Raw genomic sequence first — 15,413 nt, 5'->3', positions numbered from 1 at the left:
TTTGTCAGTAGGCCTGCTGATTATTATCGGTAATTTATTGCAAACTGTAACAAGTGGCGTAAAAAAGAAAAACAGGATTTGCACTACCATTCAAGTCGGAAGCTTTCTCCATGTAAACTGAGGTTTCATGTTAGTCGAGCCCGACAGTTGGTCGTTAAGAAAAAAAGCATACACCAGTTTGTGCATAAACAAGTTTATTAAAACGTTTTGGTTATATAGTAGCCTACTTAAAATATTTATTCAGTTGCGTGTCATCTAATAGCAATACTGTTAACCAAACAGCTTCATTTATGTGTGATTGAAAATGTTACTTAACTTCATTTTATCAGGTATCAACATCGAGCCTTCAAGAGTCTGATTCTGCTTTGGATAAGAAGCGCACAGATGGAAAAGATAAAAAACTAAGTAGACTTTTCATTGTTGTTTTATTAATTTTGCTATTTTTCTATATGCACTGAGTTGGAAATGAGATTTTTAAAGCTAACAACTATTCTTGAAATACAAACTTTTCGATAAGCAACAAACGATACATAGAATTATAACTGACGTTCTCTGCTAAAATATAGATAAAAACAAAAAGCCAGCAGAACATGGCTCCAAGGAACATAATAGATGTTCTCCAGAAACAGCAATGTCTGGGACTGGGAGCATCCAACCCGAAGTGGATTACAAACCTGCTCTTGATCCTTCTATTGGGCTTGATACGATACTTGAAGATTATTCTCAGGTTTGTTTTGTAAATTTGCAAGCGTTTGAGTTGTAGGCTACTTAGGTGACATGCAAAACTAAAATTCATGTCATCAACTAATAAACCCTAGCGCAGTTACAAGTAACAAGAGACAGGTTGAAATTTAAAAGCAGTGTCTCAAAAGTAGGCTTATTTGAGCATATTTCACCTTTAAAGTTTCCTCTAAGTGGTATTAGCTCAGATAGCTCAGTTGGTTAGCGCGTGACTTCTGGAACGAAGCTTCAAGATCAAGCGGCGCTGGTTCGACTTTCGGGGTGAGCACTTGAGCAACGCACGGTGTGATCTTCATTCAGCGGCATGTAATGGATGGAATAATTCTCCGGCAACAAGACTTCAACAATCGGCAACTTTACTCTGTCAATCTCGGTGACCGGGCCTGAGTCAGTGATTCAAAGCCTATACAAGTATGCGAGACTTCCAGGATTAAGCTCTGCAAGAAGCTTTCCCAGGCAAAGGATAAAGAATCAATCAATCAATCGCCCAATGTTTGCTAGGCCTATTCAGAAGTGCTGTCATGTTGGCACTATAGGCTATAAAGTATATTCTCAGGATTGGGGATGTAGCTTACTTGCCTACCTGCTCTGGAATGAACACGCTTAGGGAACGTTCAAATATTACGTAACGCTTTTTTCCCGAATTTTTGACCCCCCCTCCCCCATGTAACGCCAACGTAACGCTTTTTTCAATCCCCCCCCCCCATGTAACGCTTTTTCACTACGAATTCAGCACAAAAAACTACCATTCCGTACTCGAAAGCGTTACGTAACGTTTTGCTTGAACCCCCTCCCCCCCAATGTGACGCTAACGTAACGCTTTGCATAAACCCCCCCTCCCCCTCGAAGGCGTTACGTAATATTTGAACGTTCCCTTAGACCTACGTTAAAATTTTGCATCTCGTTATGTTTTATTCCTTGTAAAAGTTCCTATTTAGCGTATCGTTCTATTTATCTTAAGCGTTTCGTATAATATTGTGTATAGATTGAAATGGAGAAAAAAGATGAAATTGAAAAACGCTCTTCTGCAGATGCTCACGTGAAGACAATATTCTCTGGTGCATCTGAAACTAAGGGTAAGTGGTAGATTTTTGAGATTGAAAGAAGCTTGTCCCGCAAATTTTCAGACAAATATTGTAGGCTATTACGTCTTATGTAGCCTAATTGTTCTCGAGGTTTTATTGGTTTATTGACGTTTTGCTCACCATAATAAGACGTGCATCTTCAGAGCAATCACAAACCTACATTTCACTTTAAAAATTAATGGCCAGAAACTGCAGATCATCTCAAACTTAGCAATATTCTAAAATCACATTTGCTGCTCGTGTTTTGCCTGCAGCAATCTTAGTAAATAGATCAAAAGTGGCCTGGTTTAATGGTGTTTCAAAGTTTCAAGCTTGTGCGTAGAATCAAAGAAAGAACCAAAGTATTCCACTTTGCAACGTCTGAAGCGATACGTATCTGGTAGCATCAAAAGTGGAAAGCAAGAGGCAGGGTCACGACCTCGTAGATGCAAAACTGACAGCAAATTATCTCGCAAAGACGCTTCCAATTCTAACATCAAGCGAGGTAGCCTACCATTCTAAGCTGTTTTATTGTTTCTTATAGCCTACAAAACATCTTCTTGCATCAATTGGTTGGAATAAAATTATTTTGTCAGCCAGTAAAATTGATTTAAGTTCAAGTTAATTTATGAATAATAGTTAACGTCCACTCAATACAAGAGCCAGTTTTGCTTTCTGGGATGTGTTTTTGACAGAAATGCCATTTTCCTCAGATCATATCCGAGACATGTTTCGAAAATCTAAGAAAGTTATCGTGGAAAAAGATAACGAGAGCACGTTGAAAGCTGAAGTTCCTCCCGACAATCGTTCTGCTACAACTCCTAAAGCATATGACCCCTCTCAGACTCTTCAGCTATGTAAAGCTTATGATTTAAAAAGCTCTCTGTTCAAACCAAGCTTTGTGGTCGTAACTTCAACAGAAACAAGCACAAACGAGTTGTCTAATGCTAAAGAAGATATTTCTTCTAATGAAGGTTAGTCGGTTCTATAACACTGCTTTCTAACAGAACTACTTCCGAGACATTAACTCAAACTTGTCCTGTGCAATAAATGTTTGTCGTATCCAGGCTTGCGTAAAGTGATTGACAATTTAGATTAAGTGGACGGGAAGGTAATCTTAGTGTCCAACTTCAGGCATGTGTTCTGCCAGACACATGCTCTTGAGCGGTGTCGAGCCGGGGCCTTTTCCATTGCCGTTCCAGGGCTTTCATCGCTCGACTATGCAGCCGACAAAAAAAAAGTTGAACTAGGCTACGGTAATTTTTACAGTTAATTAATATTAAATAAGCTGTTTATTCGTTCAATACAACTTTTTTTATTCTCAAAAAATAAACAGCTTTATGTTAAAGAAAATCATCTGACATAAATACAGTATAAAGAAATTCAAAGATAAGTGCCTATGTACAGCAATGTCATCAAAAAAATTTCGCCGTAAATATCATACATTGATGAATTGAACCTGTTCAGCTGTGGAGCAACTGGCTGACTGCACTGCGGAGACCATTCGTCGGCATAGCGACCAACAATCCGTCTCCACTCCCGGACTTCGGATCAATTCAGAAACCGGAGATGTAATAGAAGAGGCAAAGCAAGATGCGGAAAAGGAGCATAAACGCTTTCAGAAATTGCTCTCCAGTACAGCCATAGATGAAGGAAGTTATCTTCCAATCAACTCTTCAGTGTCGACTGGAAACAGCGAAACTGTTCATGAAAACGCGTCGGATTCCACGAAGGCTGGATAAGCGATACTGGCAAATTGCTTTGATCATTCTGCAGAGCTTGAAGTTGTCACGTTTATAGTTTGCACGTTTTGATTTTTGTGTGGTATTTATGATTACGACAATTTTGTAAATATATATCAAAGGCATATTCAACTTGCTTCCAGTTACATCACGCGAGAGACCAGCTATGCCGCTTAAAGGAATGTAAATGTTTAGGCTTTCAAATCTTGACTTCCGCGGGTGAGGACACAGCTAGAAAACAAACCAGCACAAAAACTTTCAGTTTTCCCCCTGTATTCAACAAATATGCACAACGCTCCAATAGCACAAATTTCCTTCATCAATCAACTGTACATTCCACCCAGTCACCACAGTAAAATATTTTCGGCGCTTCTAAAAATTAAGTAAAGAAGCAAATCCCGCAATTTATTACCACACTTTCAGATAAAGATAACACCATTTGCGCCCAGCTATCAAAAAGTGATCATTCTCAACATCGCGGGACGCTGAAGCGATGTAAAAAAATGCCAACTTTTGCTGGTCGGGTGAGCCTGTTTGTAAACAACGCTGAAACTTCGATCACTGGGGGACAAAATGGCTGTAACCTGAGCAGCAGATACAGCATGACAACAAGAGCCGTCGTTTTTACATGATTGAATGAAAAACTAATGGCACTTGTTGTCAGGGCGGCAGTTTCGCAAATCGTTGATTGAAAAAGGAATCAGTCTTGATCACTATCCTCCATTGCGAGTAACGCAAATTTGCTTTCTGTGGCGAAATGAACGGGAGCTTCCGCTTCCAATGTTGGCATTTGTTTCGTTCGTTGCTTGGACGGTCGGGTGCTGCTGGATGACTGCTCTTGTCCGGCTGAAGTAAACATTGAAAGATTAAGTTGAACCATGGCCACCTAAAGACACGGCCTGATTTGTCACATTTAGCAGAAATTTCCAGGTTTTTCTAACTTTGGGCGAACGTTTAAATAAATTTTTCTAAAAATTAGATTTTTACACTTTCTTTATTCTTTTCCCCAGATGACACAATAGGTTTTAACATCTTGACATGTTGAAAAACAAAGAAAATTTGATTTCGAAGATTTTAATCAGACTGTTAATTTTCAATAACGGTCTGATTTACGTTTTTCAACTTACTTTTTCTCATTTGCTACTGCTTCCCCAAGGCAACAAAAAAGTTTTATGTCATTAGGAAACCGCAAAAAGTAAAAACATCTCAAAAAATGTCAGTCAAGCACCAGCAGTAGCTGTAATCAAAATCTGCAAAATGTGACAAATCAGGCCGCATCTCTAGGTGGCCATGGTTGAACTCTTAATTTCCACTGTTTTTTTTATGTTGTTAGTTCCTTTTAACATTGTTTCAACGTCCTCTACAACATACTTCGTGTGCTCTACGATATGCAAGCTTTACTCGATCTGTATCTTGAAGATAATGATCGTGTCGATTGAGGAAACGTCAGAATTAATACAGACAACCATTCACGGCATGTTGCGATAGTCCAAGTTGTATGCGCCATGGTTGACTTTAAATCACTACAATTTTTCAACTTTGTTTGATCGATTTAACTTAATTTGTAGCGTTGATTCTTACCGGCGTCAGATCTATCGCATTCGGGTCTAGAATCTCTGCTGGAATCTCGTTTCTTTTCGCTCCAATCGTTTCTAAATGACAAGGCCAGAGATTGATTGCTGATCAAAATGGGCGCTTGAACAATGAACACTGACTAAAGCTACTAGAAAAAAGTAGAGTTGAGAACACAAGATGATATTCAACGATTCCAAACGACATTGCAGTTGCTTTATAATGAAATCGTCTAACCAAAATGAGCGGTACAATTAACACCAAATGCAAATTCTTCTACTTTACATTTCAAAAATAACGGTTATGTTCATAAAAATTTACACAAACTGAGCTCAAGCGCAACAAATCCCGAGAGTGCAGTCAAAAGAGAATGCTTTCCTGCCACTTTTGATGACCTTATCACCTGTTTTTCGGCCGAGTTCCGGAGTCGGGCTGGCTTCTCGATGAGCCACGGTCATCCGTGTATCCACGATTGTTTCGTGACGTATGACTGTCTCCATCGCCGCTGCGACGGTTGTCACGGTAACCGTCGCTGCGGTTGCCGCGATACGAATCGTTGCGGTTGTCACGGTAACTAGGATTGGCGTCATAGTTTCGACTCCGATCGGAAGTTTGTCGCCCACCGCCGTACCTGCCTTGATCAGGATCTCTCCGACTCTGAGGAATTTTGTTCATCAACTCGTTCAGTCAAACAACAAATAACCCGAAATGGAACATGAAAATTAATGACGTCACACTACTATGCTTGTGGCGTGGTTATAGACTAAATCTTAAACTAATGCTTGGAAAGTTTAACTCAGTCTCGGGTGAAGGCATAACTGATTAGATCCAGTTTCCGGAACAATACTTCAACGTTTTATTTCCTATCACGTGACATACCTGGTATGAATTATAATTAGCGTCAGACTTTGGTCGATAAGGTCTATAAGAGGTAGAAGAAGGTTTCCCCTCTTCACTCCCATCTCCTGGCTCGTTTCGATTCTGCAACGAATTATCTTCGTTTGATGCTCCCTCGGGTCTCCTGGATGGATGATGAAAATTTATTTAACTCTCTGATGAAATTCTAAGCAGACTCACAAAATTTTAATAAACTAAACCATCCAACACACCGAGCTTCCTCCTCATCTTCCTTTGAATCTCCTTCCGCTTCCTCTCTCACTCCTGTCTTGGATTTAGGGGGACCTCGGTTCCACGCGGTCGAAGATGATGAAGGATCTTCGAGTCCAGGACCTGAAACTTCTTCTATTCAAAAAGGATAACAAGATGAGCACAGCGAGTAGATTGTACCCACAATGTAATTCGACAACTAAGAAAAAATGTTAAAGTGAAGACTCACCCTGTGAGGGGGTTGGCTTGTCCATCGCGAGAGGTTTTCTCACCCAGGCGCTTTGCTTGGGGATAGGGGCCGGTTTGAATTCGGGTTTGCGAATCTCACTCTCTGATGACTTTTGAGACAACGCGGCTAAACATGAGGTCAATTTACATTAGACTTTCATGCAATAAAAAATTTTGCGCAAGCAATACTGGCAATGTCACTTGTTTGAGCTCTACAATATTAATCAAGTAAGCTTAAAATTATAACAATAATAACTTTACAGGATCCAAAACGTCACCATAGCCTACGTTCAGAATGTTCCTCTGAGGATCTAGCTGATGAGGTCCGGGATCTTCTTCTTGGAGAGGATGGAGCCAAATCGTCAGATCTTTCGCTCGAAATTCTAGAATGTCTTCCGGAACTCCTTTCATCTCTGAAAATGAACACAAGCGACACTGAAAATAGTGGTGTTTGTCAGAAAACTAATTTCAAGACAAGCTTCTATCTGCTTTGACGCATTGTCTGCAGATGTTAAATCGGCGTAAAAAGGAACAGCTGTTGCCAGCTAAGATACCTTTAACATCATCAGATCAGCTCTGAGAAAAGTAAATAGCGCCGAATAAAAAGCAAACTTCTCAATATGTCTGACCTTGAAGCGGATGAATATTCATGCTCTCTTTTCCGAATTTTTTCTTCGATTTCTAATTCTCGAGCTGCAGTGTCCACGGGCTTGGCGTCGCCGAACACTGAGCTTCTTGCGGGGGGAGGCTCTGGCGTAGGCGTCTTTGACGCAGATCTTAAAACAAAAGACAAAGTAAGCGAATAAGAAAGACAACATCAGTAAAATATTGAACTCTCAACAGGCAGGCGACATTTTTAAAGGAAAATAAATGACTCATGTTCGAGGTTTGATTCAAAGCCTCTCCACTACAGTCTACAAGTATGCGAAACTTCCAGGATTAAGCTCTGCAAGAAGGTTTTCCAGTCCGAGGATAAAGATTCAATCAATCAAGTAAGATAGCACACGAATGAGTGCCTAAGCTTTGCGTGGCGTCCTAAAACAGCTATAATTTAAGTGTAAGAACATTCAAAGGCCATCCGAGATACAAGGGTAGCGAAGAAAGCTGCAAAAAAGAGGAAAAATATTAAATAGTAGCTAAATGGTAGACGCAATCTCACAGCAATCTTTCTTTTTGTTCGGAGATTTTCTTTTCTATTTCTCGTTCCCGAGCTGAAGTGTCGATCGGCTTTGCACCGCCAAAAATATTAGAAGATCTGCAAACAAGCATAGAATTTTTACCACTTTTGCCAAAAAGATACAGAATAGAGAAAATCACATTGTTAACGTAGAAACTTCACTAAAAAAAGAAAAAAGAAAACTGAAAGCAAACCTTACTTTTTTTCAGGTGCTGGAGGCTCTTCAACGCTTCTGAAATTAAAAATATAAAGGTAAAAGATTTTTATTTGAGCTACGGCACCAAGGTTATATAAAAAAATAATTTCTAAACACAGGAATTCAAATTTAGGTATACGAAACTACATTCGCTTTTGGCTTACCCTCCACACTAGAAGAGTATCTTTTTTCAGAGTAAATTGCTGTACTTTTTGTGAGCTATGTATGAATAGCAACGATTGTTTAAACTTTAAAGCACCGTAAGGTTTCTTGTTGAAAGGAAGCTTGTATTGAGACGCAAAAAAAAGTAATAAATGGAGAACTGACTTTTCCAGTGTGGCCAGAAAAAGCGGAGTTTTGCATCACGTAATGTAATTTTCTAATTTCAACCCTCACCGCTGTTTGTTGTATAATTTTTCTTCGATTTCACGTTCTTTGGCAGCCGTGTCAACCGGTTTTGCAGCTCCAAATATCGACGAAGACCTGCTAAAAAGGTGGTTTAGTATCATCTGTAGACTTCCAGTAGTTTTAATCATAAAAAAAAATTGTTGTTCAGTCCAAAATCAAAGGAAATCGCATCTCGTAAGGAGTACTGATGCTTAAAGGTAAACTTGCAACAAACAAATTGCCTACAATCGCATGTCTTAGCGATTACCTTGTCACTGCAGTGTCATCTTCAAGCGGTTTTTGTCTGGGCTTCAGATTAAGTTGCGGTCGTTCGCGAGGAGGCTCATCTCTTCTGGAACCGAAACTGTCGTCGCTTCTTTGCCGACTGAAACCACCGCGACTGAAGCTGTCCCGATCGTATCCGCTACGATCATTGTAGCCTCTGCTCCCGTAGCCCGATCTGTCGTTGTAACGTCGATCATACTGCGAAGGAAAGTGTAGGTGGCTGTCAAAGCAATCGCACAAGGAATGAGATGAGGATTGAACACAATTTGACAAAATTTGACAATTATAAAGCAAATACAGTTGAAAGATGGAATTTTGGGTAATTGCAGTAAGTAGAAGTACCACACAAGATTGTGGTCTACTAGGTAATCGGAGATGCAGCAGCAATTCGATGCACGGACAAGACAAGCTGGTTGGGTAACGATTTCGTATGATACAAAATAAACTTATAGATTTCAGTCTAACAAAATTCAAATGTATTTCAATGAACGCACCTGGTCATAACTTTGGGAACTTTTTCTATAGCCACCGCTTTCGTAACTGTCGTTTCGATACGATCCTGAGCGTAAGAACAACAATAGATCAGTCAAATAGTATCAGCGTGAACAACGACAATGCGACTTCACAAAAACAAAGACTAGGCTACACAGTATCTACCACTTAAAGAACACATGAGACGGAAAAATGTAAAAAGAACCAAATGATTCAAAACTTAACAATAAAACTGACAAAGTGTTTCAAACAAACTGTGGAAGTGACCAGTGATGCAACAAACTAAAAGGCACGGAACATTAAGTGTTCAAACTTAGACCTTTGTAATCGTAATGCTGCCGTCTACTATAGCCAGCGTGCTGACGATCTGGATCGTAGCGTTCGCCGTGATCACGTGAACGATGACGTTGTTCCCACAATGCATTGCCGCCGCAAGAGGCATCTGACAGGAAAGACACTAACAGTCAAACTTCCATATTTTAACAACTTTTAAACATTCTGTCCTAATATCTACTAAAGTTAAACTTGTTTGTGACCGTAAATATCTTTAAATTCATAGAAGCCACAGGTAAAAACAGCGATGTGGTGAATCAAATCGAAGTCAAGGTTTAGATATGTCCAACATGGTTTCTAACAAGAGAGTGCGAAAAAGAGCAGCTGAGAATAATATGTTGTTAATACACATCATTAAGTTGCAATTACTTAACACAACATCAATTTAAGTAGAAACCTCTTTTGTCTTGATATTCTGCCGCTTGTCGAGCAGTCTCATCCGCCGCGGCTTGTCTCCAGTTTCCTTCGGTGGGATCAGGACCACTTTCTCGCCTGTCTCCCCCTTGTCTCCAATTACTACCGCCGCTATCTGATCGCATAAAAAGTATATTAAAAATGGAGATCTGCCAAAAATTACGACATTTTTACAAGTTTACTTTGATTTCAAACCCAAAGTTATTTAACAAAGTAAAGAAAAGAGCTGAGCATGTTTGAATACCAACCACCTTTATTTTGATTGTCGGCCACATCTATACGAATATTTCGCTTTTGGAGAGTCTCCTCATTCATTTCCAAAGCTTTGATGAGAGACTGTTTGTCGTTGAACTGAACGTATCCGAACCCTTTGAACCGTCCGTTCTCAATAGGTAACCTCACGTTAACAATCTGTAGGAAATGCAACGATGATTCAGTGATGTGTCATAAGGTCTGCCCCATTAGCTCAGTGGTTACGCCCGGCTCAAGATCACGCGGCGCTGGTTCGACTCTTGGGGTGTGCGCTTGAGCAACACACTTTCAGGACTGCTCTCCATTCAGCGGCACCTAGTGAATGGAATAATTCCCGGCAACAACACTTCAACAATCGGAAAACTTCACTCTGCCAATCTCGGTAACCGGCACTGCGTGAAGAGCCTCTACAAGTATGCGATACTACCAGGAATAACCTATTAAGGCTTTGTCAGTCCGAGGATAAAGATTCAGAACCAACCAACCATGGCGTTAGGAATAGAAAAATTAGTTTCTTAAATCTCTTGCTTTCTCGAAAACTTAGCGGCTTATTTTTAATGAAAAATCAGTTGATTCTGTTCTTAAACAGTGTGTGGGGTTTGTCCAGGCGGATACGAACAGCAATCCAACAAATCGAGAAAAAGTTCGTAGATTCAAAGTTAGACATGATGCAATTTTCAGAAACAAAAACGAACTGGCAGTCTTTACTAAAATGCAGGAGAGCTGATTGTGTGCAGTGGCCAGAAAAGTGTCGATGGACGATTTACAAAAAATACATGTAATATATTTAGAAAAACTTTTGCAGCTTTGAAAATCGTTCTACGAAGCTCATTTGCTATGCAAGAAACCATACAAGTAAACCTGGTGAAATTGTAGTCAAGGTAAAAAGTTATAGTTGAGCGACGGGTGAAAGCTTACGTACAGGCAAGTCCTTGAAAAATTCTTGAATCAGTTGTTCATCTGCTTCATACGGAAGGTTTCCAACAAACGCGGTGAAGGGTCCAGTTTCAGGTATCCTGCTGCGGTCAATCTCCACTGAGCGAGCAGCTCTTGGAGCAGTAGGAAGCTGGATCACTTTGGGAGCAGAGGTGCTCTGGTAGGTGCTGCTCTGGTAGGTGAGAGCTAAAAGTAAAAAAAATATGCGTAAAAAATACTGTAAGTTTAAAGGATCCAGATGTAAACTACACCCCAACCATTGCTCAGCTTCATTGAAAAATTCATTTAAAGTTAAGACGTGACTCACAACTGTTGACAGAGCGAAAATCTTCATCTGCTTCATCAGCCCAGTCCAGCTTCTTTACAATTCCTGGTCCTTGTGCATCGCCAAGAAAATCATTCAATGACACAGTCTTTGCCTTTCCCTTCTTCTTTCCTTTTTTTGCTGCTAAATATAGAAAAAAACAAAGTTAAGCGCAATATCGTGTAGGCTACTTATACTTATATTGTAAGTTTGTCCATTGTCCCCTGCAGCTGTGCCGTCAGGATGGAGGCTCTTGGTTGACAAGTTTAGTTTCTCATCTGGTTGAAAGCAGATATGTTACTTACAGGATGGGGCACGGGAGCCACTTGTCGTCCACCCCAGAGAGTACTCTCGTCTACTGAAATCAAGACACCCGTTCGTGTCAGCCATCCTTCTGATCAATGAAGCTGATGGACAAAACATCTCTACGACTAATTGGGTGGACCATAAATAGAAATCTCAATGGAAGTCAAACACCACTAGACTCCATTCGTTCATCCCCAATGCCGACACACACCCCATCGGCCTGACACTAGACAGGTATGGGTGGCTTGGTGCGCCTCAACCGTCTACGTACGGGCTTTCCCGCTCAACCATGCACCAATGGGGAATTGCTCTTCCTTCTCTACTTGTGAATGTGGTGCTGAGGAACAGACCGCAGACCACACTATCAATAGTTGCACCATTTTCAAGCCACATAATGGAGTGGAAGGTCTGCGTGTTGGATGATAAAACAAAAGACTGGCTGCTCTCTAGTAGCTTTCCAGCTTAGTCAGAGAATATCGTGAATCTGGGTTAGTAAAAGGATAGACCCTCGGCCCCAGAGGCTTACACAACGACGACGATTGTAAGCTTTATTTGTCCAAGCAGTTTTTAATTACTGGTTCTTGTCAATTTCCAAATTAAAATATTTTGTATGATGATATTATTGCTTATTTAATATTTTAGAAGCCCCAGTATATACAAACACGCCACTCGTATCTGCAAACGTTAATTAGTAAACTTACCTGCCGGGGCGCTCATAATGGAAGATGTTTTTAGAAGATGAGCAGATATAACCTTCAATTGTAACAAAGTTATGAGATTTTGTAATGTTGCTGGTTTGTCCAACATTAAACAATATCTGAAACAACATACGACTAACGTTATGAACAGCACCGAACACGAGCTCATTTACGTCATTATCAAAAGCAACTTTTGTCTTGACAGTGGTGTTCCAATACAACCAAACAGCATGGGGTTAATACAAATTGCACCTTTTCCAAGGCAGTTTGAAATCATCTACCCGGAGTACCTTAAGTAGTTAATGGCAATTCTCATAGCTATCAGCATAACGTTGAGTTCTCATCATTGAAAGAACAGAACCTGCAATGTTGCCAGAAATTATGACACCACCTGTTTTTTTAGTCTATTTTCCTTTCATAAATATCTTTTTTTGTGTTTGATGTTTTACACAACACACAACTAGTCTTCTAAGCACATTACATTCCATAGCATGCAATGGATTTGTAAAATTTCAAGCATAAGGACTAAAAGGAGCGATCTTCTTGGCATCAGAACTACCTGACAACTCACGGTGTAGCCTCCACACACCTGCCGAGAAACTCATCATTTTTGACAGTATGTAATGTATAGTATTTTTAGACAGATCTGTCAATACAAGCAAAAAACAGCTGTGCCAATGTCAATTACAGAATTTATAAATGTAAAATGACATTTCCTTCAAATCATTTCCAACAACAAAATCAGAAGATAAATTTCTTTTCCTGTTCAGTGTTCATGCTATTTTGAGTACTTTGTGCAGATGAACCGCAAATTTAAACAGAATAATGTTCACAGGATACATTCACAAGAAAACAAAAAATTATCACAAAAAGACGTATATTAGTTAATTTCCAATTGAACATATAAAGCAGGTTGAAATGCAGTTAATGTTTCCAAGTAACATACTTTCAAACTGAACAGCTTCAGAAAAAGTTAAGCAATTGCCCTACAAAAATCTGGCTACAAAAAGTAGAAAAGGTGCAATATATTACTTAGCCTATTATATATTGCCACTGACAGATGACTCATCTTGCAACTTTGAGTTGAATAGCCTACATTGAGTGCCCACTGTCCAAATTAAAATTGAATGAAGCCAGTAACATAGTTTTAAGAAGCATCTTCAATAGCAATATTAGTCTGTGCTTCAATATAAAATGGCCCTTCATTGACATATTGACGAAACCTTAAATAGTTTTGATTACCAAATACACTGGCACATTGGGTTGATTCACACAACGTTTTAACAACAGAGTACTTTGCTTCTTTAGATTCTTTAGTAGTTTCTGTTGACCTGTCCAATAAATATTCTGTAAAAGTAGCAACTTCTACCATTGCTTCAACCCCCCAGCTGCAACTTGCAAGCGTTTTTAGCAAATTCAAACCAGAACATCGAATGCTTAAGAAAGGCTGCTTGCATAACGCTAACACAGAGTCGATAGGATCTTCCGAGATCAACATGAACCAAGATAGAGTAATCTTCGTCATGGCATTCATGGAATTCTCTGCAACTAAGGAATGATCCAGAAGTTGGCACATAGCGTTCACAGCGTGTAGTCTTAAGTCTTGAGCTCCATATTTTAGTATTTCACAAATATGTTTCACAGCTTGAATTCCTCTCGCACCTTGCTCATGTATGATGAGCTTTCCCTCAGCAGATTTTCCAATTATTCCCAATGTTTCTAAAACAATTCTTTTGCTATTTTCTTCTCCACTTTCTAGTAAAGTACACAAGAATTCACAGTACTTTGGAAACATCTCAAGTACTCTTCTTGGCCCATAAAATAGGCACAAGTTTCCGAAAAATTTTATGATGGCTGGTACATAAAGATTGGCAAATGGCTCAGAAGAAGAGTTTTTCAGGAGTTCTGCCATCGAGGACACAACCCCACACTTTTCCAGATAACTTATACTGTGCTGAGCACAAGCCATGTCTGCAAGCATTGCACAGCATGTGACACGTAGAAGGACATCATTTGAAGACAAATCTTTAATAAGTTGATCAAGGATACCACTGCTGTCACATAACAGTAGCAGATCTGGTGATGCTGACTGAATATTACACACAAGCTCAAATACACGGTATCGGACTTCGTCACTTTTGCTCATTACATCTTTTAGAGATTGTAAACTTGACCTATTATCATCACTCAAAAGACATTTTGCAACTTTAACAGACATGCAACCAAACGCAGATAAAAATTTTACAGCTGACATCGCAACAGAAATCTCTTCATGGCCAATCAGCATGACAGTTTTGTTAATCAGGTCTTGAGAGGCACTAAGAGCATTGGCACCTTTCATGGTTGTTGCAATATGACAGAGTTCACTCAGAACTAAAAGTTGAACAGCTGAATTTTTATGGTTCAATGCATTTCGCAAAATATCACCTAATTCATTGGCCACTCGCACAGAATCAACGATGGGGAATAAAGTGTTCAAAATATAACAGCAGACATCGATCTGTTCTGCATCCTCACTGTTCAAACAATTCAATAGACGAAGCAGGTGTTTGGCTTGCACAACATTTTTTAAGGATGATAAAGAAGATCCAGCGATTAAGGCTTTGACTTTCAGGAGGGTTGGCATAGATTCCTCATTTATAGACAGTCTCTGCATCAAATCTGTGATTGACATTTCCATGGTTTCACAAGACAATTTTGTAACTGCTGAACCACAATGCTGCAACACATTTATATAAAAACATGATACCGGTACCATACAGTAAAGGTAAAGGGGGGTCCCACACTTGATTCAAGTGTTGAGTATAAGAAGATAAGGTTCTCATTGTACTAAACTTTCGGCACTAAGGAGAAGGTGGTCAGTTCCTTTCTCTCGGCCGCCTTTACTTCAGCAACTACGCCCCAGAATGGCCCATTTTGGTGAGTTCCCTATTCGGTGAGATCCTTTTTCGGTAAGAGCCCTATTCGGTGATTTTTTTATAGGGTTAGGGGTTAGGGGGTAAGGGTTTGGGGTTACGGTTAGGGATTAGGGTCTTATTTCAACGTTAAAACAATGTAAAAGTGGCAATGATAATTAGGCTACTGTACCTGATAATTTTCAAAGAAAATTCAAAAAAATCACCGAATAGGGCTCTCACTGAATCGGACTCACCAAATAGTAGCAGACCCACTACGCCCAC

General features: G+C 39.8%; 3 protein-coding genes across 7 annotated transcripts; 1 reads left to right on the top strand and 2 right to left on the bottom strand.

The window, feature by feature from the left end:
* Positions 1-276: 276 nt before the first annotated feature.
* On the top strand, positions 277-3,673 carry LOC145782567 (uncharacterized). The gene is made up of 6 exons (XM_082594376.1): positions 277-405; positions 567-727; positions 1,727-1,817; positions 2,149-2,310; positions 2,519-2,779; positions 3,273-3,673. Exons 2-6 carry the CDS (start codon positions 632-634, stop codon positions 3,545-3,547), a joined length of 885 nt encoding a protein of 294 aa, XP_082450502.1. The 5' UTR covers positions 277-405; positions 567-631; the 3' UTR covers positions 3,548-3,673.
* Positions 3,674-3,809: 136 nt separating this feature from the next.
* LOC145782159 (uncharacterized) lies at positions 3,810-12,403 on the bottom strand. Of its 5 annotated transcripts, none has more exons than XM_082593919.1 (19): positions 12,238-12,403; positions 11,234-11,374; positions 10,913-11,112; positions 9,990-10,149; positions 9,722-9,853; positions 9,311-9,433; positions 8,994-9,058; positions 8,483-8,697; positions 8,224-8,313; positions 7,831-7,863; positions 7,614-7,709; positions 7,084-7,230; positions 6,743-6,867; positions 6,456-6,581; positions 6,229-6,361; positions 5,999-6,140; positions 5,523-5,776; positions 5,129-5,199; positions 3,810-4,393 (listed from the first exon to the last, which is right to left on the bottom strand). In XM_082593919.1, the coding sequence occupies exons 1-19, from the start codon at positions 12,401-12,403 to the stop codon at positions 4,248-4,250; spliced, it is 2,565 nt and encodes an 854-aa protein (XP_082450045.1). In that variant the 3' UTR covers positions 3,810-4,247. The 5 variants fall into 5 exon arrangements, with proteins under 5 accessions (XP_082450045.1, XP_082450047.1, XP_082450048.1 ...); XM_082593921.1 differs by having other exon boundaries at positions 6,229-6,355; XM_082593922.1 differs by having other exon boundaries at positions 6,229-6,349.
* A 978-nt stretch (positions 12,404-13,381) lies between these two features.
* On the bottom strand, positions 13,382-14,946 carry LOC145782161 (26S proteasome non-ATPase regulatory subunit 5-like). Its single transcript, XM_082593924.1, has one exon. It carries the CDS (start codon positions 14,912-14,914, stop codon positions 13,382-13,384), a length of 1,533 nt encoding a protein of 510 aa, XP_082450050.1. The 5' UTR covers positions 14,915-14,946.
* Between the last annotated feature and the right edge of the window lie 467 nt (positions 14,947-15,413).

Source organism: Aplidium turbinatum, chromosome 13, assembly GCF_918807975.1.
Source record: "Aplidium turbinatum chromosome 13, kaAplTurb1.1, whole genome shotgun sequence".
Taxonomy (NCBI): domain Eukaryota; kingdom Metazoa; phylum Chordata; class Ascidiacea; order Aplousobranchia; family Polyclinidae; genus Aplidium; species Aplidium turbinatum.
This window is presented reverse-complemented; position numbering and strand designations above follow the sequence as displayed.